This window comes from Pteronotus mesoamericanus, unplaced genomic scaffold, assembly GCF_021234165.1.
Source record: "Pteronotus mesoamericanus isolate MK-2021 breed Mesoamerican mustached bat unplaced genomic scaffold, CSHL_Meso_final contig_180, whole genome shotgun sequence".
NCBI lineage: Eukaryota > Metazoa > Chordata > Mammalia > Chiroptera > Mormoopidae > Pteronotus > Pteronotus mesoamericanus.
The window spans coordinates 60,054-82,565 of NW_026555076.1; the positions used below are offsets into that span (position 1 = coordinate 60,054).

Here is a 22,512-nt window from a genome sequence, read left to right on the forward strand (position 1 = left end):
ACATCAGTCTGAAGATTACGTAGTTTTTCCTACATTTGAACACTAGTCCGGCACAACCATGGCCAGCAGTGAATTTGTACCAGTACAGGCCAACTAGAGAACACTTACTATAAAACATTTGAATATCATTTTTAAAGCAATGTCACAGTTTGTTTCCTCAGAAATTTAAAAGCATACATTTGAAAACATCACATCTTCAATTTAATCCTCAGAGTTAAGAAATGTATGTTACATCATTCAATCCAACTTACTTTTAATTACCATTCTCTAAGGGATCCCAAAAGCTAGTGTGCCCTGTACCTTCGGGACCCAGAAACTACCCTGGGAGACCTGAAGTAGAGAACTCTGTTCCAATGCCCACCAGCAAGAAGTGCCCTCCAATTCCTAGGCTTCAAATGGTCCAACACAGCTTTTCTGAACAGCGCTATGTGTGGAGGTTGTGTTTTGTTTTTATAGAACCAAACACCATTACACCATAGAGACAGCAAACTTTCTTTGTAGAAGAGTTTGCAGTTGTGTATGTATACATTGTTCCACCTATGCTTAAAGACTTTAAGTAGATTTTAATATGGATATGATAGTAAGGGCTGTTAGAAGATGCTGATCCATTTTACAGACATTTCCCCAAAAGGGCAAAACAGGCAATGTGTGCGTGCCATGGGTTCTGTCATACTGGCCTTCGGCTGTAATATAAAAAGTGCCCCCAAAATGGAAAAGGCAGCAAGTAAGACTAGAAAAAGGTTGGAGCTATACAATTTGAAAGAAGTTACCTTTATTTGTTTTTTTTTAAATGAGTTTGGAACAGGAGGGAAGTGCGGAGGCATCTGGCCTGGGGCTCTCCGCTGCTGTTCTGAAACAACGGATTTGGACTGCCCGTAAAGAACTGTCATGAGGGCCAGAGGCTGTACCCCATATAAGAAAAGCCAGTTCTCTAAAGAAATAGATTGCAAGGCAAAACAAAAGAAACCACAAATTAAATACATGACACTAAGAAATCACTTTGATAAGAAAACAGCACAAAGATATTCAAAAATATAAATAAATACATTTAGCCATTTTTATTCAAGAAACCCCGAGAACTGCTTACAAAGCAATTTCTTCTTTAAAACCACTTTCTAAATTCTTCCATAAATACTCACTATTTTGATTGTCACTTAATGCAGCACCTCAGTGTTTGCTGGTGGTGGTAATGGAATTTCACTTAACAATTTCTTCATAAACTATACCCTATTTCATTAAAGGACATTTCCTTAGGAAAACCCAGGCAGCTTACAAAATATGTTAAATACTCAAAACAACCTGCAAAGTATTTTATTTAAGAAAAACAAGGAATGTAGTGTTAAATTATAACATGGAGGGGAAGTATGCAAAACAGTCACATGGAGTTTTAATTTTTAAATATCCACGTATGTTTAATTTCTTGTGAGCTGTTCAATACTGTTTTAAATATCCTGAATTATAACTACAACAAAATTCATCCCCAGTGTTTCCACAGGAGTCATTAAAATAAAAATACTTTTTTCTTCAACCAAAGTAGTCTTTTTCTTAGTCCTTTTTGTGCAAAAATATTACAAGAGCAATTCAAATGGGAACGCTGAAATGACATGCCAACATTTCAGAGCACATTTAAAACACCCAGAATAATTCTTGAAATGACTGTATTCTAAAATATTACTAACAATCACTTTTAGGTTCTATACATCTATTCACACTGATAAAATTTTCCTACACATCTGAAAATAAACAGGCTCTTTTGGTGTCCACACATTAGGCAAGATAGGTTTACAATAGTGTCTAAATGGACTAGCATCAACAATCTCAACTCCCACCACATTCAAAACAAAAGTCAAAGTTCATTTGGCTACCTTGAAATCACTCCCATAAACCTACTACGGTTCACTGGATCTAAACATTTCTCAGAAATGTGTCATTTTAAAATTTCACCTAAGTGATGATTTGGGGATCCATTAGAAATGATAATGCCTAAGACAAACTTTATCAAAATGAATAATTGCAATAAAGTGCTTGTTATATTTCAAAATGATGCTTTTAGACTGTGGTATGTTGTTGTAAGTGTGTGCTATTCCTATAAGAGGATCCCCAGGCATGAGAGTTGGGTCATCTCACCTGTCTCAGAAAGCAGCAGCACTATCTTTTGGTAGGCTGACAATAGGCACATTACCCATGCGGACGAGGCTATACTAGTGCTATGGCGGGGGGGTGGGGGGGCAGGGGGGGTAGGAGAGGATTAGAAAAGTGGGAGACGTGGAGGGTGGTTCCTACTGTATTCATAGTTATATACAAATATATTAAATATGCTATAAAAATAGTCGACTCTTTTCCTTTGCAGTTACTTCAGAAGCTCCTTTTAGAATAATGCTCACCCAACCTATACAGACTTAAAGGCTAGCTCTCTCTCCAATCACGATCAAAATGGCAAGTGCCTTTGTGCTGTTTCTTTTCCACCATCTAAAAATTCAAATCAACTTACAACTGGGTAGACTCACTCAGCAATAGTTATATCCAGTGTTTATACCTTCCAACACTGACTCCCGAGGGACTATGAACAGGGTCACAGATATTGGAAAGGTCGTAGACTTGAATGAGTTTTATACAAACTTTCAATCACCAAAGAATGAGAGAAAAAAAAAAATAAATGAATAATACTAGAGTAAAATGCCATTTGCATTCTACTTTAAAAAAGTTTTACCTCAATGTAGTGGAAACATTTCAAACACGTTGAATAATATCCAGTTAATAGCTTCCCCCTGTCAGTAGGACCCCTATTGAAGGCTTCTTGAGCAAGGGCTCATCTCCCGTCAGCGCCCGACGCCCATCACAGAGCTGCGCTGCTGCAGTGCCCAACTGCAGACAGGCTGCTTTAAGGCAACAACCAACAAATAAAGAACTTCTGAAGAATCCAAAAGACCATTTTCACTATTCTGCACTCAGTATTCTATAACCACTCAAAGTCACAGGCATCCTTTTATTACTAGTATCTTCCTAGGCCAGATTTAAGTGACAAAGTAGAGCATCGGATTCAAATTACCCCCTCAATTTAAGACAGAATTTGGAGACTGTAGTACTTAACTAACCCCACCCTCCATATATGCTTTTCGGTCAGTATTTTTCACTCAAAAAATAGAGTACTTGTGAGTGTCTAGGCTCAGGGCGACACCACTCCCAGCAGCAACTCTATTGGTCCTTCTGTACTTACTTGCAGTTGTGAAAACAATACTGACTCAGTGCCACAGCAGTCCAAAACAGGGTAACCGCTGCACAAGAGCTAACATTTGGCCTGATCTTCAACAGTTTCTTAACCAAAAAGTGCCACCCAGAATAAAATGTTTTGTTTTTAAAAAATGACTATGAGAGGAAAGACAGTTTTTAAGTAGCTAAAAGGTGTTTCCTACTTGGTGTTTTTTCACAACTTAGATTTAGGATTTTAAAAACTTTGGATACAGAAATGAAGGAAGAACAGGCAACTGCTGAATCTGCATCAGAATGGTCAAGTCTCCATTCTTGGGGCCCTGAGGGGGCAGGGACAGTTTTGCAATCCAAATTCAGGAGAAGCAAGAGGAAGTAAGTTAAAAAAGGAGCTAAGAGGCAGGTGGTACTTACTAGCTCTTCCAACACACCAATGCCTGCTGACAGCAAAGGAAAAGCAAGCAGCTGCTCCTTTAAATTTAGCAATCAATTCTAAGCAGAAAAAAGTGAGCTGCGAGGAACAGTAGAAATTATAAATGCAAGATTTTGCCTAATTTGTCTTAGGCTTGGCTTTTGTTAATCTAAGTACACAGTACTCACGGTCCACCATCTTTCTTTTAAGTATGGTACTTGGAGAATAAATCTTAATCATTCTTCGTCTCTTTTATTAGATAAATCCCTGTCACTAGATATCACCAATGAATGAATGAGGCACAACTCAGATATATATGGAATGGCATAACATGGTTAACAAAGGCAATTTGAAAGGGAAGAAAATTAATACTGTTGCCATATTTTACAACATCAATTTTGTCTATGTGTATGCATGCTCAAGGACACACACTGACAACTATCCTCAACATTCATGAGAAAGTCAGAAATCTCTTCTGGATGATCATTTAGCTAGAAGAGGAGCTCTTGATATGTTAACTACTGATTGGTATCTAGCGACACTTCTCTTAATAGAAGGGTAGGTACCAACTTTCTTTGGTTGTTTTCATTTTCAACATTTTCTAATTTAAGTGTGGCCAGGTGTGGTTTTTACAGAAAGACAATATATCCCTTAAGGGTAACTGCAAAGCTGAGGACGTAAAAGTGTTAGGAATGGACTTAAGAGTTCCTCTGACTCCTTCATCTAGCAAGTCTGTATTAGGTTATTTTCACTGCTCAAAACCTTTCTTGTTTAATAGCCTCAATTCTGTTACACGTTTTCTTCTAAATTCAATCGTGATGTCTTACAGCTTGCAGTCTTCCCTTTCCTCAGTAATAATTTTTGATATTCTAGGGAGATATTTTCCATTGCTCTATAGTTGTAAATTTTATTATTAGTACCATAAAATATATAAAATGTTTTATTAATATAATTTCTGTTGGAATTTATTACCTTTGGAATACGAAATTGCCAAATGAAATCTTAGTTCATGTTTAGAAAGCATGTGAGTTAAGTTACTTCTAGTGTTGTCTGAAGGCAAAGCAAATTCCTACACTTCTTTTTTCTTTGTAGAAATCATATTAGGCAAATATTTACTGGTAATTCAGCAGTGGCTACTTAGCTTTAAAAAAATGCTGAGGAAAACAATTTAAGATCACATTAATGATTCTGATGGTGTTAGGATGTCATCTTTTATTTTTAAATTTATTTGTTCCTCCAGTCCTAGATACTCAAAGTGGTCTTCATAGGAACTTGGGAGAATAATGGCACTGACACCCACATGCTATTAAAAATGTACTAAGATTTCAAAATTGCTATTGAAACTAGACAGTGAGTTCAACATGGTGAGTTATCACCTGAATCAAAATCAAGGCACTATGGGTTTTTTTTTTCCCCTCAAATAACCCTGAATCATTTCTGACTAAAAGAACCATTGAAACTGTGAAGGATAATAAAAAGATTCCAACAAATCCTAAAAGTTAAAATTCCCACCAGTGAGAATGTTAAAAAGTGCCTAAAATGTTTTGTGTGCAAATTTTTACTCCTGTAACTGAAACATTCATGAAATTACTTTCAGGTGTTGAAAACCATTTATACAACTATTCCAACTATGAACTGTATCAAAATATATGATCAAAACTCCCAACCTTCTAAAATAAAGCAGTGCAAATCCTATCTTCAAACATTATTGAAAAATAATGAAATGAGGGATACTTCTGAGTAACTTGAAAAGCCTGTTATTTCAATCATTTACCTGAAAAAAAAAAATCCATTCCCAGCAGCACATCATACCTCTCTGAACAAACTGTGACATCACAGCCGAGTATGAACAAAAGACTTGTGCCCCGGAAAAGTGAATGGAACACTATTGTGTTGTAAACAAAAGGGAAAATAAAGGATGTATTAGTCTGCACATGGCATTAGAATCTAAGGAAATGTATTCATACCTTTAAGGAGGAGATAATGCTTTCATGCAGCATACAAAATGTTTTGCTTTCTTTCCTTGTATCCAGACATATACATATTTTTACAGCATCTGTACATAGAGAATTTGAACCTACACAACATTGTGAAATTATGATTTCATCATTATCTGAAAAGGGAGAGGGGTTGGGAAAGAGGGCTTACTGGGTCTACTGGACTGTCTTCATGGCATCATTGCAAACAAACCCCTGAAAACAGGCACAGAACCTCTCCAAGTTACTAGCATTGTTAGTGCCTTTCTGATTCACTAGAGGTCATATTTCATAGCTGAGCTTCTTAACATTTGGCAATATACTCTTTTTCCATCAAAAAATATCTGGGCAATGAAAACACTGTCAGAATTGGCTATGGCCCTAAGATCATTTCCTGATGGCTGGTATTTAATGTACATCTGTACCACTAGGCAGCATTTTCCCTGCTAACTAATTCCAGGAATTAGAACACTCAATACTGCATCTCATGAAACTCCTAGACCTTTTCCTCCTAATCCTCAGATCTTCTGAGCAACTCATTATGGGCCAACCCATTCCTCCCCTGAGGTTAGAGAGGAGACGTGTGCTACTGTGGTTGCATCTTGGAAGGATCGGTCAAAGTGTCAGTCCTGTGCCGACTCAGTTGCTGTTGCTGCTGAGACTGGTGTTGCTGGTGATGTGACTGAGGGAAAGTGCTCTGTTGTAGTGGAAACGCAGCAGAGAGGATAAGCTGAGTCGATGGGTTCCCATGGAGCAACCTAGAAGTCTAAAAACAAATGGATTATGCAACATTGCTTTACCCCCATTATACTGTGTACGTTAAGATTTATTCAAGTTTTTCACTCTCCCTTGGGTCAAAAATCATCTACAGAATTTTTGCTTTCTCATTTAAAAATAACACTGGGAAATACTTATAAAACATTCCCTCTTTTTGAAAATGTGACAAAATTTCATTTCTTAAAATGTAGGGTTGTTGGGTTTTTTTTTTTGGATGGGGAATGGGGAGAGAAACATCAATTTGTTGTTCCACTTATTTATGCATTCATTGGTTGATTCTTGTATGTGCACTGACTGGGACCAAACCTGCAACCTTGGTGTATCGAGATCATGCTCTAACCAATGGAGCTACCCCAGCACAGGAACAAAATTTCGTTTTTTAAAGGACTGAGCTGGAGGTTTTACAATACAGACAGCAATATATATCTTGAGATGAACCACACATATTCTCTCTCTATATATGTCCTAAAGATCACAATTTTAAACAGATAATAAATTTTAAGCATAGCTAAGAACATATGAAACACACACATTCTAAGGTCAAATAGATAATGCCTGTGCCCAGATTCATTGGTTAAAGGAGTAGTTCAGTGGTTCAGCATAGGCCCTGAGGTACTCTGGGTTCAACCTCTGGCTGCTCTGTCACAACGTGCATGACTTAGTCGAGCTATTTGCTTCTCGGGGCCTCAGTTTCTTCACTTACAAAATAAGGACAATCACAGTGCCTCCCCTACTGGGTTTCTATGAAGATAATAACATCATTACTTAAAAGTACTACAAAAATGAGGACAAAGTTGAGAGACTTGAATGCTATAAGCAGCATTCTGGTATAGTAAGACAAAACAAAAAAAAAGGGCACAAAATCTGAAGTCAAAAGCCCTGGATTTGAGTTTTGCTCCATCACCGACTGGCTGTGGGACCTTGGGCACGTCTCAACTCTAGCAATCTGTTTCTTTCACGTAATTTCTATTTCAGAGATACAAAGGAAACTAGCCAATAGAAAGTGAGTATTTACAATGCAAGCCCATCCTTTCTACTGACAACACAACTTGATGCAGTGCTCCAAATTTTAAAATAGAAACTGTAATGGGTGATTTTTGCAAATATATGTAGGACACCTACATGCATATACACACTTGAATCCTTGAACCTAAGAACCATTAAGGTTTGCCAAGGATCTAGACAATTTGCTTTCTCTCTTTTTCATTAGGAAAAGCTTTTGTAAGATAAAAAACTCAGGATATTCATAAGCCTTATAGGGTTGCAACAGAGGTACATTTTGGAACTAGGTATTATATATGAGAAAAACCAAATTGTATATTCACTATCTACACAGGAGTATGTTGCTGAAGGGTATTTCCTATATTATTACTTTAGTGATCCCAAGTCTTTGGAATGCTGTTTTTATTTATTTTTAAAATACGTTTTATTGATTATGCCATTACAGTTGTCCCAATTTTTCCCCCTTTGCCCTCTTCCACCGGGTACCTCCCCACCCCCATTGCCTCCAGCAATACCCCAGCCTTAGTTCATGCCCATGGGTCATGTCTGTGTAACTTCTTTGGCTTCTCCATTTCCTATAGTGTTCTTAACATCCTTGTCTATTCTGTACCTACCAATTTGTTTTTCTTAATCCTTGCACCTTTTCCCCCATTCTCCTCCTTCCCCATCCCAACTGATAACCCTCCAAATGATCTCCATATCTATGGTTCTGTTTCTGTTCTGCTTGTTTGCTGAGTTTGTTTTTAGATTCAATTGTTGATAGTTGTGAATTTATTGCCATTTCAATGTTCACAGTTTTGCTCTTCTTTTTCTTAATTAAGTCCCTTTGACATTTCATACAATAGCAACATCTCAAGAATTTCATATAACAGATGAACCCTTTTAGCTTTACCTTGTCTGGGAAGCACTTTATCTGTCCTTCCATTCTAAATGATAGCTTTGCTGCACAGAGTAATCTACGTTGTAGGTCCTTGCTTTTCATCACTTTGAATACTTCTTGCCAGCCCCTTCTAGCCTGCAAAGTTTCTTTTGAGAAACCTCCTCAAAATCTTACGGGAACTCCTTTGTAGGTGACTATCTGCTTTTCTCTTGCTGATTCTAAGATTCTCTCTTTATCTTTAACCTTTACATTTTAATTATGATGTGTCTCAGTGTGGTCCTCTTTGCATCCATCTTGCTTGGGATTCTCTGTGCTTCTTGGACTTGTATGAGGTCTATCCAAAAAAAGTCCAGCCACCGTTACTATAATGAGAACAATTTGTGCAACATCGACGTAACCTGGCAGCCAAGGAGAATGGACTGGAATGCACACGTGTGAACAACAACTTTACTGTACTAGTCAGTGGGGGAAGTAAGCACTATTGAGTGAGGATGCGTACTGCGTGGCCATCACATTCAAAATGAGCGAGTAGAGCAACGAACCTGCATCAAATTTTGCGTTAAGCTTGAACATTCCTCTATGGAAAGTATTCAGATGATTCAGAAGGTGCAGCTCTGGGCAGCTGGTGATTGACAGTTTCATCATGACAACACGACTGCTCATGCATCACACGGTATGCAGTTTTTTGGCAAAACATCAAATCACCCAGGTGACTCAACCCCCCTACAGCCCTGATTTGGTGCCCTGCGACTTCTGGCTTTTCCCAAAACTAAAATCACCTTCCAAAGGGAAAGATTTCAGACTGTCAATGAGATTCAGGAAAATATGACAGGGCAGCTGATGATGATTAGAACTGTGAGGTTCTAAGGTGACTACTTTGAAGGGGGCTGAGATGTCATTGTCCTATGTGCAATGTTTCTTGTATCTTCTTCAATAAATGTTTCTATTTTTCATATTACATTGCTGGATACCCTTTGCACAGACCTCACATGTGTATTTCCTTTACCAAATTAGAGAAGTTTTCTTTCATTATTTTTTTAAGTAAGCGGTCAATCTCTTGCTCTTTCTCTTCTCCTTCCAGCACCCCTATGATTCAAATGTTGGTACATCTGAAGTTGTCCCAGAGGCTCCTTACCCTACCCTCAATTTTTTGGATTCTTTTTTCTTGCTGTTATGACTGAACATATTTTTCTTTCTTATGTTCAAATGGCTGATTTGATTCTGGGCTTCATCTACTCAACTGTTGATTGCCTGTAAATTTTCTTTTCATTTAATGTAACATTCATTTCTGCCTGGATCTTTTTTTTTTTTTATGCTGGTGAAGTACCAAATGAATTCCCTGAATATCCTAATAAGCGGTGTTTTGAACTCTGCATCTGATAGATTGCTTATCTCCATTTTCTTTAGTTCTTTTTCTGGAATTTTGTTCTGTTCTTTCATTTGGGCCATATTTCTTTGTCCCTTCATTTTGGCAGCCTCCCTGTGTTTGTTTCTATGTATTAGGTAGAGCTGGTTTGACTCCCTGTCTAAGTAGCATGGCCTAATGTAGAAAAGTGCACCCATAAGTTGGATGGAGCACAGCCTTAGGTAATTGCCAGGGCAGAAGAACCAGTGTAAACCAGGATAATGGCATCTCAGATAAAGCGTTGCACTCTGTGTCTCTGTGTGGCGGAGGGCTTAGAAAAGGGACAATGGCCACTACCTAGCCTCTGGAATTTTGTCCAGGAGGAAGCTGTCCCCCAGCATTCTCCCTGATGCCAGACATTTCAGCTTCTCCCTGTGTGCTACTGGTGCCATTCCAGCCACTGCCCTTGTGCTGGAGCCCAGAGAGTGTGAGTTTCTATAAGTCCTAAGTCTGTTGTGGGCCCTGACTCAGAGGAGATGCCTGAGAATCCTGCAGTTTCTTCTACTGCCCCAACCCCCACTGGTTTTTACAGCCAGAAGTTATGGGGAGTTATTTTCCTGGCACTGGAACCCTGGGCTGGATAGTATGGTGTGGGTCTGGGATCCCTCACTCCTGAGGTATCCCTCCTGATTTTTACCCACCACCTGTGGGTGTAGGACACTTCCTCCATGTCTCCGCATCTTCGTGTCACTGCCCCTCCTACCTGCATGGATGAAAGTGACTTCTTTAATTCCTTGGTTGTCAGACTTCCATACAAGCTCAATTTTCTGATGATTCTGAGTCCTAGTTTTCTTGTAGTTTAGCTGTGATTTTTGCTATGGTTGTGCAAGGAGGGATACTACTCCATCCTGACCTTAAGTCCTGGAAAGCTATCTTTAGAAGTGCGGATTAGACCTGGACAGTGTGACTGAGTTGGTTGGCGTGCCATCCCATAGACAAAATGCTCATGGGTTCAATTCCCAGGTGGGGAACACTTCAGGTTGGGAGTTTGATCCCCAGTACAGGTGCATGCAAGGAGGCAATCAATCAATGCTTCTCTTTCAAACTAGTATTTCTCTCTCTCCTCCCCCTGCCCCCTTTATCTCTCTCTAAAAGAAATGCAAAAAAAAAGGTCCTTGGGTGAGGATATAAAAAAAAGTGGGGATAAGAAAAGTGTTCATTCTTATAAGGGTATCCGTTCTGATAGAAGACTAAGATCTTAAAGCAAATCCTCTCCTTTTATAAGCTTTTACTTAATTCTCACTGGACATATTTCCCTAAGATAACCATTTATAACTTGTTATAAATTCTGATAATTAGTTCCTTTATAACCCTGGGTAAGCCAGTCATTAATGGCTGCACTACAGGCTTAAGGCCTAAGGGACTACGTATGACTTGACAGAGAAATTTAGGCAAGTAACCTGTTTTAGTTTTCCACATCACAAGGTTAGGAATTACATTTGGATCAGAACTCCAAGGGTAATAAATTAACACTGCATTTATGCCTGACTATACAGTATAATACTAAGTCTTCTAATTATACCATATGTTGTATAACTCTAAAATTGATGATATGTGCCTGGCCTACACGGACTGGTCTCAAGCATAAATCTAGACTAGCCTATATTGAAAGTTGCTCCTCCAGGCCAGAAAAAAAAAAAAGGCTGGATTTACAGATGTCATAATTGGCTACTGAGCACCCCCCAGTGAGGATACTATCTAGGTAACTTCTGTATCCTTTAGATAAATAGATCCTGCCTAATATACTCACATGAGATCTGGGTCTGCATTTTGGTTTATGTGTTTACTATTTGTGGTCATAAGCAACAGTTTATATGCCTTATACTATATGTTCAGTGGTTTATATGCATTTTTTACCCATGAGATATGAACTCTTAGCATGTCCATATTATAGATAAGGAAACTGAAGTTTAGCAAGTTAAGTACCCTGCCAAAGGTCACAGAGTATGTGGTGGATCAGGGACTGAATCTCAGAGCAGCTTGACTTGAAAGTCCAAGTTCTAAACTATGATATATTCTACATCCACAGGATTTCTCTTCTAATAATAACTTATAACCAAAAATTATTATAAAATTTAATCTTAAAAAATAATTTAAGATAATGCCTATACTAATTTTTTAAAAATCCTGTTTGATACCCCTGCCTTGTAAAGAATAGAATTTGATGCGCTGCTACGGCAGGGGGGGGAAGAGGAGAAAGAAAGTTGCCTTTGTATGAATTCCAAAAACTCTAGCTGGAAGGCCTTTATTAAAGAGCCTTGATGCCATGGCTGGAGTGGCGCAGTTGACTGAGTGCTGGCCTGCAAACTAGGAGGTTGCCCGTTCGATTCCCTGCCAGGGCACATTCCTAGGTTGTGGGCCAGGTTATCCAAGAGCAACTAACCGGTGTTTCTCTCGCACACTGATGTTTCTCTCCCTCTCTTTCTCCCTCCCCTCCCTTCTCTCTAAAAATAAAAAAATAAATAAAATCTTTAAAGTGCCTTGATATGGGTAAGAAGTAGTCACTTATTTTATCTAGCAGTTTAGATCACTGGTTATGTCCATGGCAGGACTAAAAGTCTTTGAAGGACTAAAGAGGGAAGGACATATAGCTAACTGGGACAAACATTCTCTTTATAGAAATTTAACTTGTACAATAAGCTCTTATGAATTTTTCAGATTATTTACAAAAGTGTCCATTTAGTGCTTAAGTTCACTGTATAAAAGTAAATGGGTTTGGACAGATTGCCTGTGGGGAGAATTACCTGTAAAAATTGCTGCGGTGGTTGGGTCAGCTGAGCCTGAGACTGTTGCTGAACTGATGTAAGCTGCTGTTCCTGGGAACTCTGCTGTTGCTGCTGCTGCTGCTGCTGCTGCTGCTGCTGCTGCTGCTGCTGTTGCGTGACTGACAGTGTCTGTGACTGCTGCTGTTGTGCAGCAAAAGTTGGGTAGGCAGTCACCACCTGACCCATAAGCATAGTGCTAGGTACCATGACCGCTCCACAAGCTACAGGAGCAGTTACTAATTTGGTCACAAGTTGCTGACCTTGAGAAAATCTGTAAGAGAAGGGAGTCAGAAATATAAAATACACATTATAAAAGGCAGTGGCTGAAATTTTCTCTAAGAAAATACCCAATGACAATTGCCAATTTAATTTTTTTAAAGCTGTATGTACCAATTCTGTTTCATGTTTTTAAAGATTCCCTTTGAGATACAGTAAAACAAATATGTATATAGCAAAATGAAGTGATCATAAACAAAAATACAAACTTTTCTTGAATATCCACTGCAAAAGAATGAAGTTAGACTCTTACGTTACACCATATACAAAAATCAACTCAAAATAGAATAAACATGTAAGCCTAAGAGGTAAAACTATAAAACTCTTAAAATAAAACATACGGGAAAAGTTTCATGCACTGGATTGGGCAATAATTTCTTGAATATGACACTAAAAGCACAGGTAACAAAATAAAAAATAAATTGTACATCAAAATGAAAAGTTTTTATGCATCAAAGGACACTATCAACACAGTGAAAAATAACCCACAGAATGGGAGGAAATACTTGCAAATCATGTATCTGACAAGGGGTTAATAACTAGAATGTATAAAGTAATCATACAACTCAACAACAAATAATCAGATTTAAAAAATGGGTCAAACAGATATTTCTTCTAAGAAGATATAAAAACAGTCAATAAGCACACAAAGATATGTTCAACATCACTAGCCATTAGGGAAATGCAAATCAAAACCACAATGAAAAACAATATCAGAGCTACCCACCAGAGTGGCTATCATCCAAAGAAAAAAAAAAAGAAAAAAATAACAATAACCAGTGTTGGTGAGCACATGGAGAAACTGAAATCCTTCTGCACTGCTGGTGGGAATATAAAAATATTAAATAATGCAGTTACTGTGGAAAACAGTTATGACAGACAGTTCCTCAAAAAACTAAACAAAATCACCATATGACCCAACAATTCCATTTCTGGGTATATACTCAAAAGAACTGAAAGCAGGGACTCAAGCATTATTCACAATACCCAAACAATGGATGTAACCCAAGTGTCCAGCAACAGGATGAATAAATAATACGTGGCATATACATACAATGGAACATTATTTAACCTTAAAAAGGAATGAAATTCTGACACATGAACTTTGAGGGCATGATGCCAAGTAAAATAAGCCAATCACAGAGACATATATTGTATGATTTCACTTATATGAGGTATCTAGAGCAGTTCAAACCATAGACTTATGCACTTAGAAGGTATAATGGTAGTTTCCAGGAGCTAGAGGGGTGGGGGAATGAGGAATTATTGTTCAATGGGCACAGTTTCTGTTTGATAAGGTGAAAAAAGTTCTGGATATTGATGGCAGTCATGGTCACAATGATGTGAATGTATGCCATGCCAATGAATTGTACATATAAAAAATGGTTAATGTAGTAAATTTTGTTATGTATACTTTACCACAATAAAAAAACTTAAACCTGCTAAAACTTTTTTCTTTTTAAAAATTACTAGGTCCTTGGAGTCAAATACATGGCACAGGGTTCACTTACCTAATCATGAGTTAACTTAGTTATCACAAGGAAATTTTAACTCTAGGTTTATAGGAAATGTTTACATTGCAAGTTGTATCTTATAATTCAAAACCAAATGGCATTCTAACAGTGCATAAAAGTACCCTTAATTGATAAGTGTATTAACGCAGCATAGTACTTACTGTGTTTGAATTCACTAATATTCCCTCCCTCCTCACTTTCCTTCTTCTATTTTCTTTAATGAAAGAACAAAAACAAAAAATGATGGCTCTTCAGGGAAGAATATTTCTATTTCCCTTTTCTGTGAGATGAAGTTAGGTTCAACACAGGCTATTACAGGGAGAAAAACTAAGATGCACATGACTCTACTGTAGATGTAGCATGACCTAACTGCAACTACAGACTGTTTAAAGTACACGGTATTAAACTTAGCACAGACACATACTTTATATGTTCCACAAGACGAAAAAAATCTATTTTGAAACCATGCCACACTTGAAAATAAAATAATGGATTTTATATGCTTCAGGACTAAGTGCATTGTTTAATGGAAAAAAAATACACATAAAAATTTTAAATTTATATATTAAAAAACCAAAGAAATAGTAACATTTATAAAGCAGTTTAGTCACAGAGGTGCTGTGCGCTAATTTTTCTGTAATTATAAAAGAAGTTATTATCTGAACTGCCAACTGCTTCCTGCTAACATGTGATGAGAATACTTCATCCATCTCTGGAACCAAAAGACACTCTTCAACCTACTTTGGCTTAACTCTCATTTCTGTGACTTTGTATACATTGCCCCCTCTGCCTAAAATACCCTCCCCAGACTTCTTGCCACACACACACCCCGAGAGCCAAGGTCTTTAAGACTCAGGGCAAGTATTTCGTCCATCAAACTTTCTCCTGCCACACTCCTCTCTTTCATCTGCTTGCCCCAACCCATAAAGCTGCTCACTCCCTCCTTTCTCAAGACTACAAAGTATTTATGACACCAAATAATACTGATTTGTGTACCTTTCTATGGCTTTTACTAGTTTGATCTCTCTCCTGGGACACGTACGTGCCGTTCTCATCTCAGAATGCGCACAAATGTTTGCTAAAATCAGTTCTTTCCCCTCAAAAGCAGATGTTTACAAATAGTTGATAAGTCATGTCTTCCAAAATGCACATCAGCATTCTAGATTAATGGGTTTTTCCTCAGGCTTTAAAACTAGTCCTCTGCATTACTATGCAGCACATTCATAATACTTCCTTTCAGAATGTTAGAACTAAAAGCTCGACTTTTTACCTTGAAGGAACTGAGTTCCAAAAAAGAGGTAATGAGTTCTTTCTGGAGCTTTACTCTCTGGAAATTATTAATAGGGTTTTAATGTAATGTATTACATGACCTAATACAACAGCAAAGCTGTATTATAAAAGCAGCAGCCTACTTGCATTGCAGTAAAATAGTTGACAATTAAAATGTATATAAGATGAAGTTTTAAGACTATAGAAATCCTAAAGTTAAAAGCTTCCCATTATAAAGAAAATGGCATTTCTTCAAAAACTTTGTTTCTAAGTCAGCTATTCCTACTAAAGTAAGTCATAGATGACTCCTGAATGACCCTTGAAAGTTTCGTACTGTTTAAGTGTTTGAGCTTTGAAATCAGATGTGAGGCTCGGATTCAGAACCCTTCCTTCACTCCCTTAGGTAGCTGTAAGTCCTTGGCCAAATTACTAAAAACTTACTTTTTTCTTTTCTGGGAAATAAAAGACCCTAACACTTTTTTTTTTTTTTTTAAAGGAATTAAATGAGATATGTTTTGGTCGCTTTGTATAATACTAAACACACTCAAGAAAGGCACGCTACTTTTATTCCATAATATGTATCAACTATGGTAGTGTACAGACTAATCATTGTTAGTATATGAAAACCCACCAGTATTTGTATTAAAATGATAAAAGATTTCCCAGTGATATAAAGTCTGTCATAAAATTTGTATAAGTGCACTGTAGAATTTGGATTCTACAACATTCGGTAGCACATTTTGAGGAAGGAAACAAAATTTGTAGCTATCTTTTTATTATAAAGTCCTTAAACAATGAATACATTCTCCTTTATTTCAAATCAAGAATACTGGCTGGAGTAACAAACTAATGTTTTTAAAAAATAAATTATTATTTTCTTTAATCAATTCATACCTTCGGAATGACTAATGAAATATGATAACTACCTTATCTGTCTGTCCTGAGTGAATGTAGTTACTGCAGCACTCTGGGTACTGTTTTGTGGCATACTCGATGGAATCTGGACCATGTTTCCGGCTGCTGGCTGAGAAATCACCATAGTGTTATACAGTGGGGCTGTAAGAGTGCTCTGTGTCTGACTAGGAAGAGATGTTTGTTGACTGTGTCCACTCAGTACATTTTGTTGACTCTGCTGGAAAAGAGGAGATTTTAATCACAGATTAACTGAAAAAACTTACATCAGGAAATATGCTTCTACATCATTCTAACGAGAGTTGACATGGCAGGAAAAAAAAAGGGCAGGACCTATTATTATTCATGGAGAAAATGACTTCTAGTAATTAAAAATTAATTAGTCTTCAATATCTTGCTGGAAGGTAAATGATTTTAGAAAAGGAGCAAGATCTTAACAGGGATAAGATAAAATAAACATAAAGAATTTCTATCAAATGCCAAACTGAGTGACCATTAGTCATTTTTATATATTTCACTTGAAGCCCTGCGATTTATAGTCACATATACATACCAATTACCAAAATTTCCTGAAGTATTAATTAAACCATCACTGCTCCGACAACATATTCTTCACTTATGGTAACATGCTTCCTGATCAGCCTCTTTTGCAAGTTAAACCTTTTTAACCTATAGAACTAGTCTGTATGTTCGTTTTTCTAAAAATTGCAAAATTTTTTACATGTCAAAATAATGAAAGTATTTAACATTCAACAGTTTCACAACTAACACTTTTGCACAAAATATTTTAATAATGATTACAGTACCATACTAATTATTACTATTAATTTTTATATTTGGTATTGTTCAAGATAGAGCTTTACTTTTGTTTCAGCTATAATACACATTTCAGTCACTGAACACTCCACAGCCCGTTGTAGTCGGTAACATTACCTGACTTGATGCACTTTGCATAGTCTGCTGTGGTATCATGTGCTGAGTTGTGCCAATGTGTCCAGTATTCATTCCACTTTGAATTTGGTTCGTCTGAACAACCTGGCTTTGCATATTTATAGGTGCGAGTTGCTGGATGTTAGATGAATTTCCAGAAGAAAGTTGAACAGAACCAAAATTCAACCCGGGGGTTGATTGTTGTAAAAACATCTTTAAAAATAAAGATTACATTAAAATGAGCCTTGCAGATTAAAAACAAAAAATGAGAATTAAAAAAAAAAAGAAAGCAAAAACAAGCTACAAATTTACGTTTAAAAAGTAGCAAAACTAAGACATTTTGAAAGAACAATAAGCAATAAATAATCACTGAATAAAACATACTTCGTAATTGTTCCTCCAGTCATTCTAACCATATCATGTTTCCAATTGTTGGACTGGGAGCTCTGTGTCACTTATTTATAACTTACAGCATTAGATCAAAGTAGTTTTCACTTAAAAGTTTCCCTATACCAAAGTTCTAGTTTCAGACAGACATAATTTAGAGTGGTTGACCAAATAAGACTATGAAATTATGCCTACTGGTATTTAATTAAAATAATGATTAATGATTATTATAAATTCTGTACCAAGGTAATGTAAAAAAAAAAAAATAAAGATAATAAATAATGTACCAGCATGTACCTAAAAGTTCATGCAAAATATCACTTTTATATTATGAATTAAAGTTTATTAAGAATTGAACTGTTAAAAGATGGCTTTAATCTGGAGAGACAATGGTAGATGTAATGGATTATCTTTAGGGACTATAAATGCAATCATACTAAGTAGGCAACCAATGAGTATTTATTTAACTAATAAACTGATGAAATGTAACTCTTGCATGTCATATTTGAAAAATAATTTTCAATTACAGTTGACATACAATATCATATTAGTTCCCAGTATACAACATAGTGATTAGACATTTATATAACACACAAAGCGATCACCCCAATAAATCTACATACAACCCATATGAAATCATACACTTATTACAATATAATTGACTATATTCCCTATGCTAAACTTTACATCCCTATGACTACTTAACTACCAATTTGTACTTCTTAATACCTTCACCTTTTTCACCCATCCTCTCAATACCCCTCCCATCTGGCAACCACCAAGATGTTCTCTGTATCTATGTTTGTTTCTGTTTTGTTTGTTTTTTAGACTCCACATATAAGTAAAATCATATGGTATTTGTTTTTCTGACTTATTTCACTGAGCACAACATCCTATACCCTCTAAGTTCATCCACATTTTTGCAGATGACAAGTTTTCATTCTTTTTTTATGACTGAGTCATATTCTATTATATATATGCACTATTTCTTCTTCAGCCATTTACCTTTTGATGAACACTTAGGTTACTTCCAAATATTGGTTACTGTAAACAATGCTGCAGTGAACATATGATGCATCTCTTTTTGAATTAGAGTTTTGGGGTTCCTCAGATAAATACCCAGAAATGGAATTGGTTGGTTCTTCTTTGTCTCTTGTTATAGTCTTTGTTTTAAAGTCCATTTTATCTGGTATAAGAATTGCTATCCCAGCTTTTTTCCATTTCCATTTTCATAAATATCTTTTCCCATTCCTTTACTTTCAGTCTGTATCTTTTGACCTGAAGTGGGTCTTCTGTAGACAGCATATGTAAGGATCTTGTTTTCTTATCTTACTCAGACACCCTATGTCTTTTAGTCGGAGTATTTAATCCATTATATTTAAAGTAATTATTGATAGATATGTAGTTATGGTCATTTTATTATTCATATTTTTTTATCTTCATTTCCTTCCTCTCAAAGGAGTCCATTTAACATTTCTTATAATACTGGTTTTATGTTTTACATAGACTCCTTTAGCTCTCTCTCATCTGGGAAGCTTTTTATATGTCCTTCGACTCTAAATGATCACTTTGCTGGGCAGAGTAATCTTGGTGCAGGTCCTTGCTTTTCATCAGTTTGAATGTGTAATGAATGCCATGCCAATCCCTTCTGACCTGCAAAGTTTCTGCTGAGAAATCATCTGACTCTCATGGGAGCTCCTTGGTAGGTAACTTCCTTCCTCTTCAGGCTTTTAAGATTCTCTTTAAACTTTGGCATTTTAATTACCATGTGTCTTGGTGCGACCCTCTTTCAATGTTTCAGATTCTCTGCACTTCCTGGGCTTGTATGTCTATTTCCTTCAATAAACTAGGAAAGTTTTCTGTCATTACTTCTTCAAATTGGTTTTCAATTCCTTGTTCTCTCTCTTCTTCTGTTATCCCTATTATGTGAATGTTGGTACACTTAGTATTGTCCCAGAGGCCCCTTAATCTATCCTCATTTTCTTTATTTCTTTTTTCTTTTTGCTGTTCTGATTGGGTATTTTCTGTTACCTATCTTCCAAATTATTGATTTGATCCTCTGATTCATGTAATCTACTGTTGATTCCCTCTAATGTATTCATTTCAGTCACTGCATTCTTCATTTCCAATTGGTTCTTACGTTTTCTATTTTTATTTTTGTATTTTCAGTCCGTTGAAGTTCTCTCTGAGAACATCAAGCATTCTTAGAACCAGTGTTTCTAACACTGCAGCTAGTAGATTGTCTCCATTTTGTTTAGCTCTTTTTTTCTAGTTTTTTCTGTTCTTTCATTTGGGACATCTTTTGGCTGCCTCCTTGTGTTTATTTCTATGTATCAGGTAGAGCTGCTACATATTCTGGTTTTAGTAGAGTGGGCTTATGCAGCAGGTATCCTGTGGGGCCCAGTGGCATGGCCTCCCTGGCCCCCTGAACCAGGTGCTTCAGGTGTGTCCCATGTGTGGGTTGCGTGTGTCCCTCTGTTGTAGTTGAGTCTTGTTTTCTGTTGGCATGTCAATGGGAGGGATTGACTCTCAGGCTGACTGAGGACTGGCCATGACTACAGTGGAGGAGCTGTTGTGCAGGGGATGACACTGTAGAGCAAGATACGCTTTAGCAGGGCTCTGGTACCTGCCAAGCCTGCCTTTGAATATCATTTGTATAATTGGTTGGGTGGTGCTCTGGGGGAGTCTGAAGCTAACCACCAGATGTGTTGATTCTGGGGCCTCTTCAAAGGTGCAGACCAAGGTTAGCCACTGTCTATGCCCTGCCTAGGGTCACTTTGGATAAGGGCTACAAAGTGATCTTCAGATGCTGCCACTTGTGCTGAGCTTGGAGGTGCCTAAGAGAGGCTAAGCTGATAACTGATGCCAGATGCCACTTGGGGCTGCTTAGCAGGAGTGGGGCATGCCAAGGCTAGATGCTGCTTGTTTGGGATTTGTGAACCGAGATTTTAGGAAAGTTTGCAGCATGAATCAAGACATGTCATTTACACAGAAAAACCATTGGAAACAGCCTGGGAGGGGCTGACTCTCAGAATCATGGGGAGGGGGCAGTAGTGGAGAACAGTGATAGGCCAGGTTGATGGAGGCTCAAGATATGATACCTGCCTGTGCCTGTAGATGGATAACTCAGCAAAAGAATAATGGCTTCTGCCAGTACTTCTGCCTGTGAAAAAGCTGTCATTCCAGCCCTCGCCCTGAAGCCAGACATTTCAGTTCCTCCCTGTATGTCTCTGGCACTTTTCAAGCTGCTGCCCCAGTGCTGAAGTTCAGAGAAAGTGAGACTAGTAAGTTTATGTGTAGGCCCCATTAGAGAGAAAGGCCTGGGACTCGAGAAGCCCTCTCAGCCACAATCTCCACTGGTTTTCACAGCCTGAAGTTATGGGGGACTTCCATTCCTGACAGTGAAACCCTGGGTTAGGGGGTCTGATGGGGCTGGGACCCCTTGCTCCTCAGGGGGGACCTCTGCAGCTGAGATATCCCTGTACATTCTCAACCATCACACGTGGTGTGGGACCAGCCCCTTTCGCATCTCTGCCCCTCCTGCCAGTCTCAGCGTGGCTTCAACTTTACCACCTTAATCATAGGACTTCTGTTCAGCTAGATCTCAGATGGTTTTCAACGTTGGTTATTTTGTAGCTGAGTTGTACTACTGATGTGATCTTGGGATGAGGCAAATACATCATTTACCTATTCCTCCATCTTGACCAGAAGCCTGTCTTATGTGTTACTTTGAACTAAGAACAGTCAATTCCCTAAGAACTTAAAATGTAAATGGTATGCTTTGTTTAAATTAAGTATAATAATACCTTACCTGCAGCCCTTGACCATGGACCATCTGAAGTTGTTCTTGAATTTTCCTTAGTTCTTCTTGCTGTCGGTGAATATTTGCCTCTATCATTCGTGTGCGTTGCTCCAACTGGTCTTTCAGATGTTGCATGGCTCCTAATTGTGCTGAAAACTGAAACTGAAGTACCATATATGGAAAAAGTGTAAGATATTTTAGAATCACATATTCCTCTTAATCGTGCAATGTGAAAAGCAGTACATCATGAGCTAAGAATGTTATGCCAGTTACCAATGTATTATCTCTCTGCTAATTCACCTATCGTTGCTCAGCTTTGTCATATTGGAGCTGGAGTCTACAAATATTTCTCCTTTGCCAGCAGGCACAAACTTAGTCACGCCAGTTGACTCTGCAGGAGGGATACTACAAAAAGAGATGCTTATCTTTCTGGTACCAGTGCTTTTCCTTCTTGTTCTTCTGCCAGTGAGTAGCTTCTTAGAGAGTTTCATCAGCACCCCAGCAGATGATTCCCCAGCAAGTCTCACTAGGATCCAAGTGGTCAACTCGCCAGCAAATTTCACTGGCACCCCAGGAGGTGGTTTCCTGCTCTCCAGTCTAGCCTGCGGCACCTCAGTGAACTTCTCTACCATCCAGTTATTACAGCCACATCTCCCCCAGTGACCTGAATCTCATCCTGGCCTAGAAGAGAAATTTCAGGGGTTTGGGGGAATCTCCCAAGTTGTTCCTTCCTTGGGTCCCTTTCACTATGCTTAGAGCTGCTTTCTATACCTGTTTTCCCTGCAGCCTTTAGAATTTAGTAGTTAATCTCTGTTACCAGTTAACAAATTTTTATATAACCCCTCTTCAAATTTCTTACTTATGATTACATCTTGACTGATTAAAAAGTACACAGTGGCATTAAAAGACCTGAGCTCATATAGTGGCTCTATCACTTGCCAGAACATGTTACTTAACTTCATTTCTACCCTTTAACCCTAATTTAAAAGTAGCCTGAA

General features: G+C 37.7%; 1 protein-coding gene across 4 annotated transcripts in view; it reads right to left on the minus strand.

Annotated features, from left to right (window-relative positions):
* Nucleotides 1-2,237: 2,237 nt before the first annotated feature.
* The window catches only part of CLOCK (clock circadian regulator), a 118,087-nt gene continuing 97,812 nt past the window's right edge, over nucleotides 2,238-22,512 (minus strand). For all 4 annotated transcript variants that reach the window (XM_054566753.1, XM_054566752.1, XM_054566754.1 and 1 more), the window contains 5 exons: nucleotides 21,524-21,676; nucleotides 17,329-17,538; nucleotides 16,410-16,615; nucleotides 12,404-12,695; nucleotides 2,238-6,361 (listed from right to left, as the gene is read on the minus strand). In XM_054566753.1, the coding sequence (XP_054422728.1) occupies nucleotides 6,182-6,361; nucleotides 12,404-12,695; nucleotides 16,410-16,615; nucleotides 17,329-17,538; nucleotides 21,524-21,676 (1,041 nt within the window). In that variant the 3' untranslated portion in view covers nucleotides 2,238-6,181. The remainder of the gene's footprint in view (nucleotides 6,362-12,403; nucleotides 12,696-16,409; nucleotides 16,616-17,328; nucleotides 17,539-21,523; nucleotides 21,677-22,512) is intronic.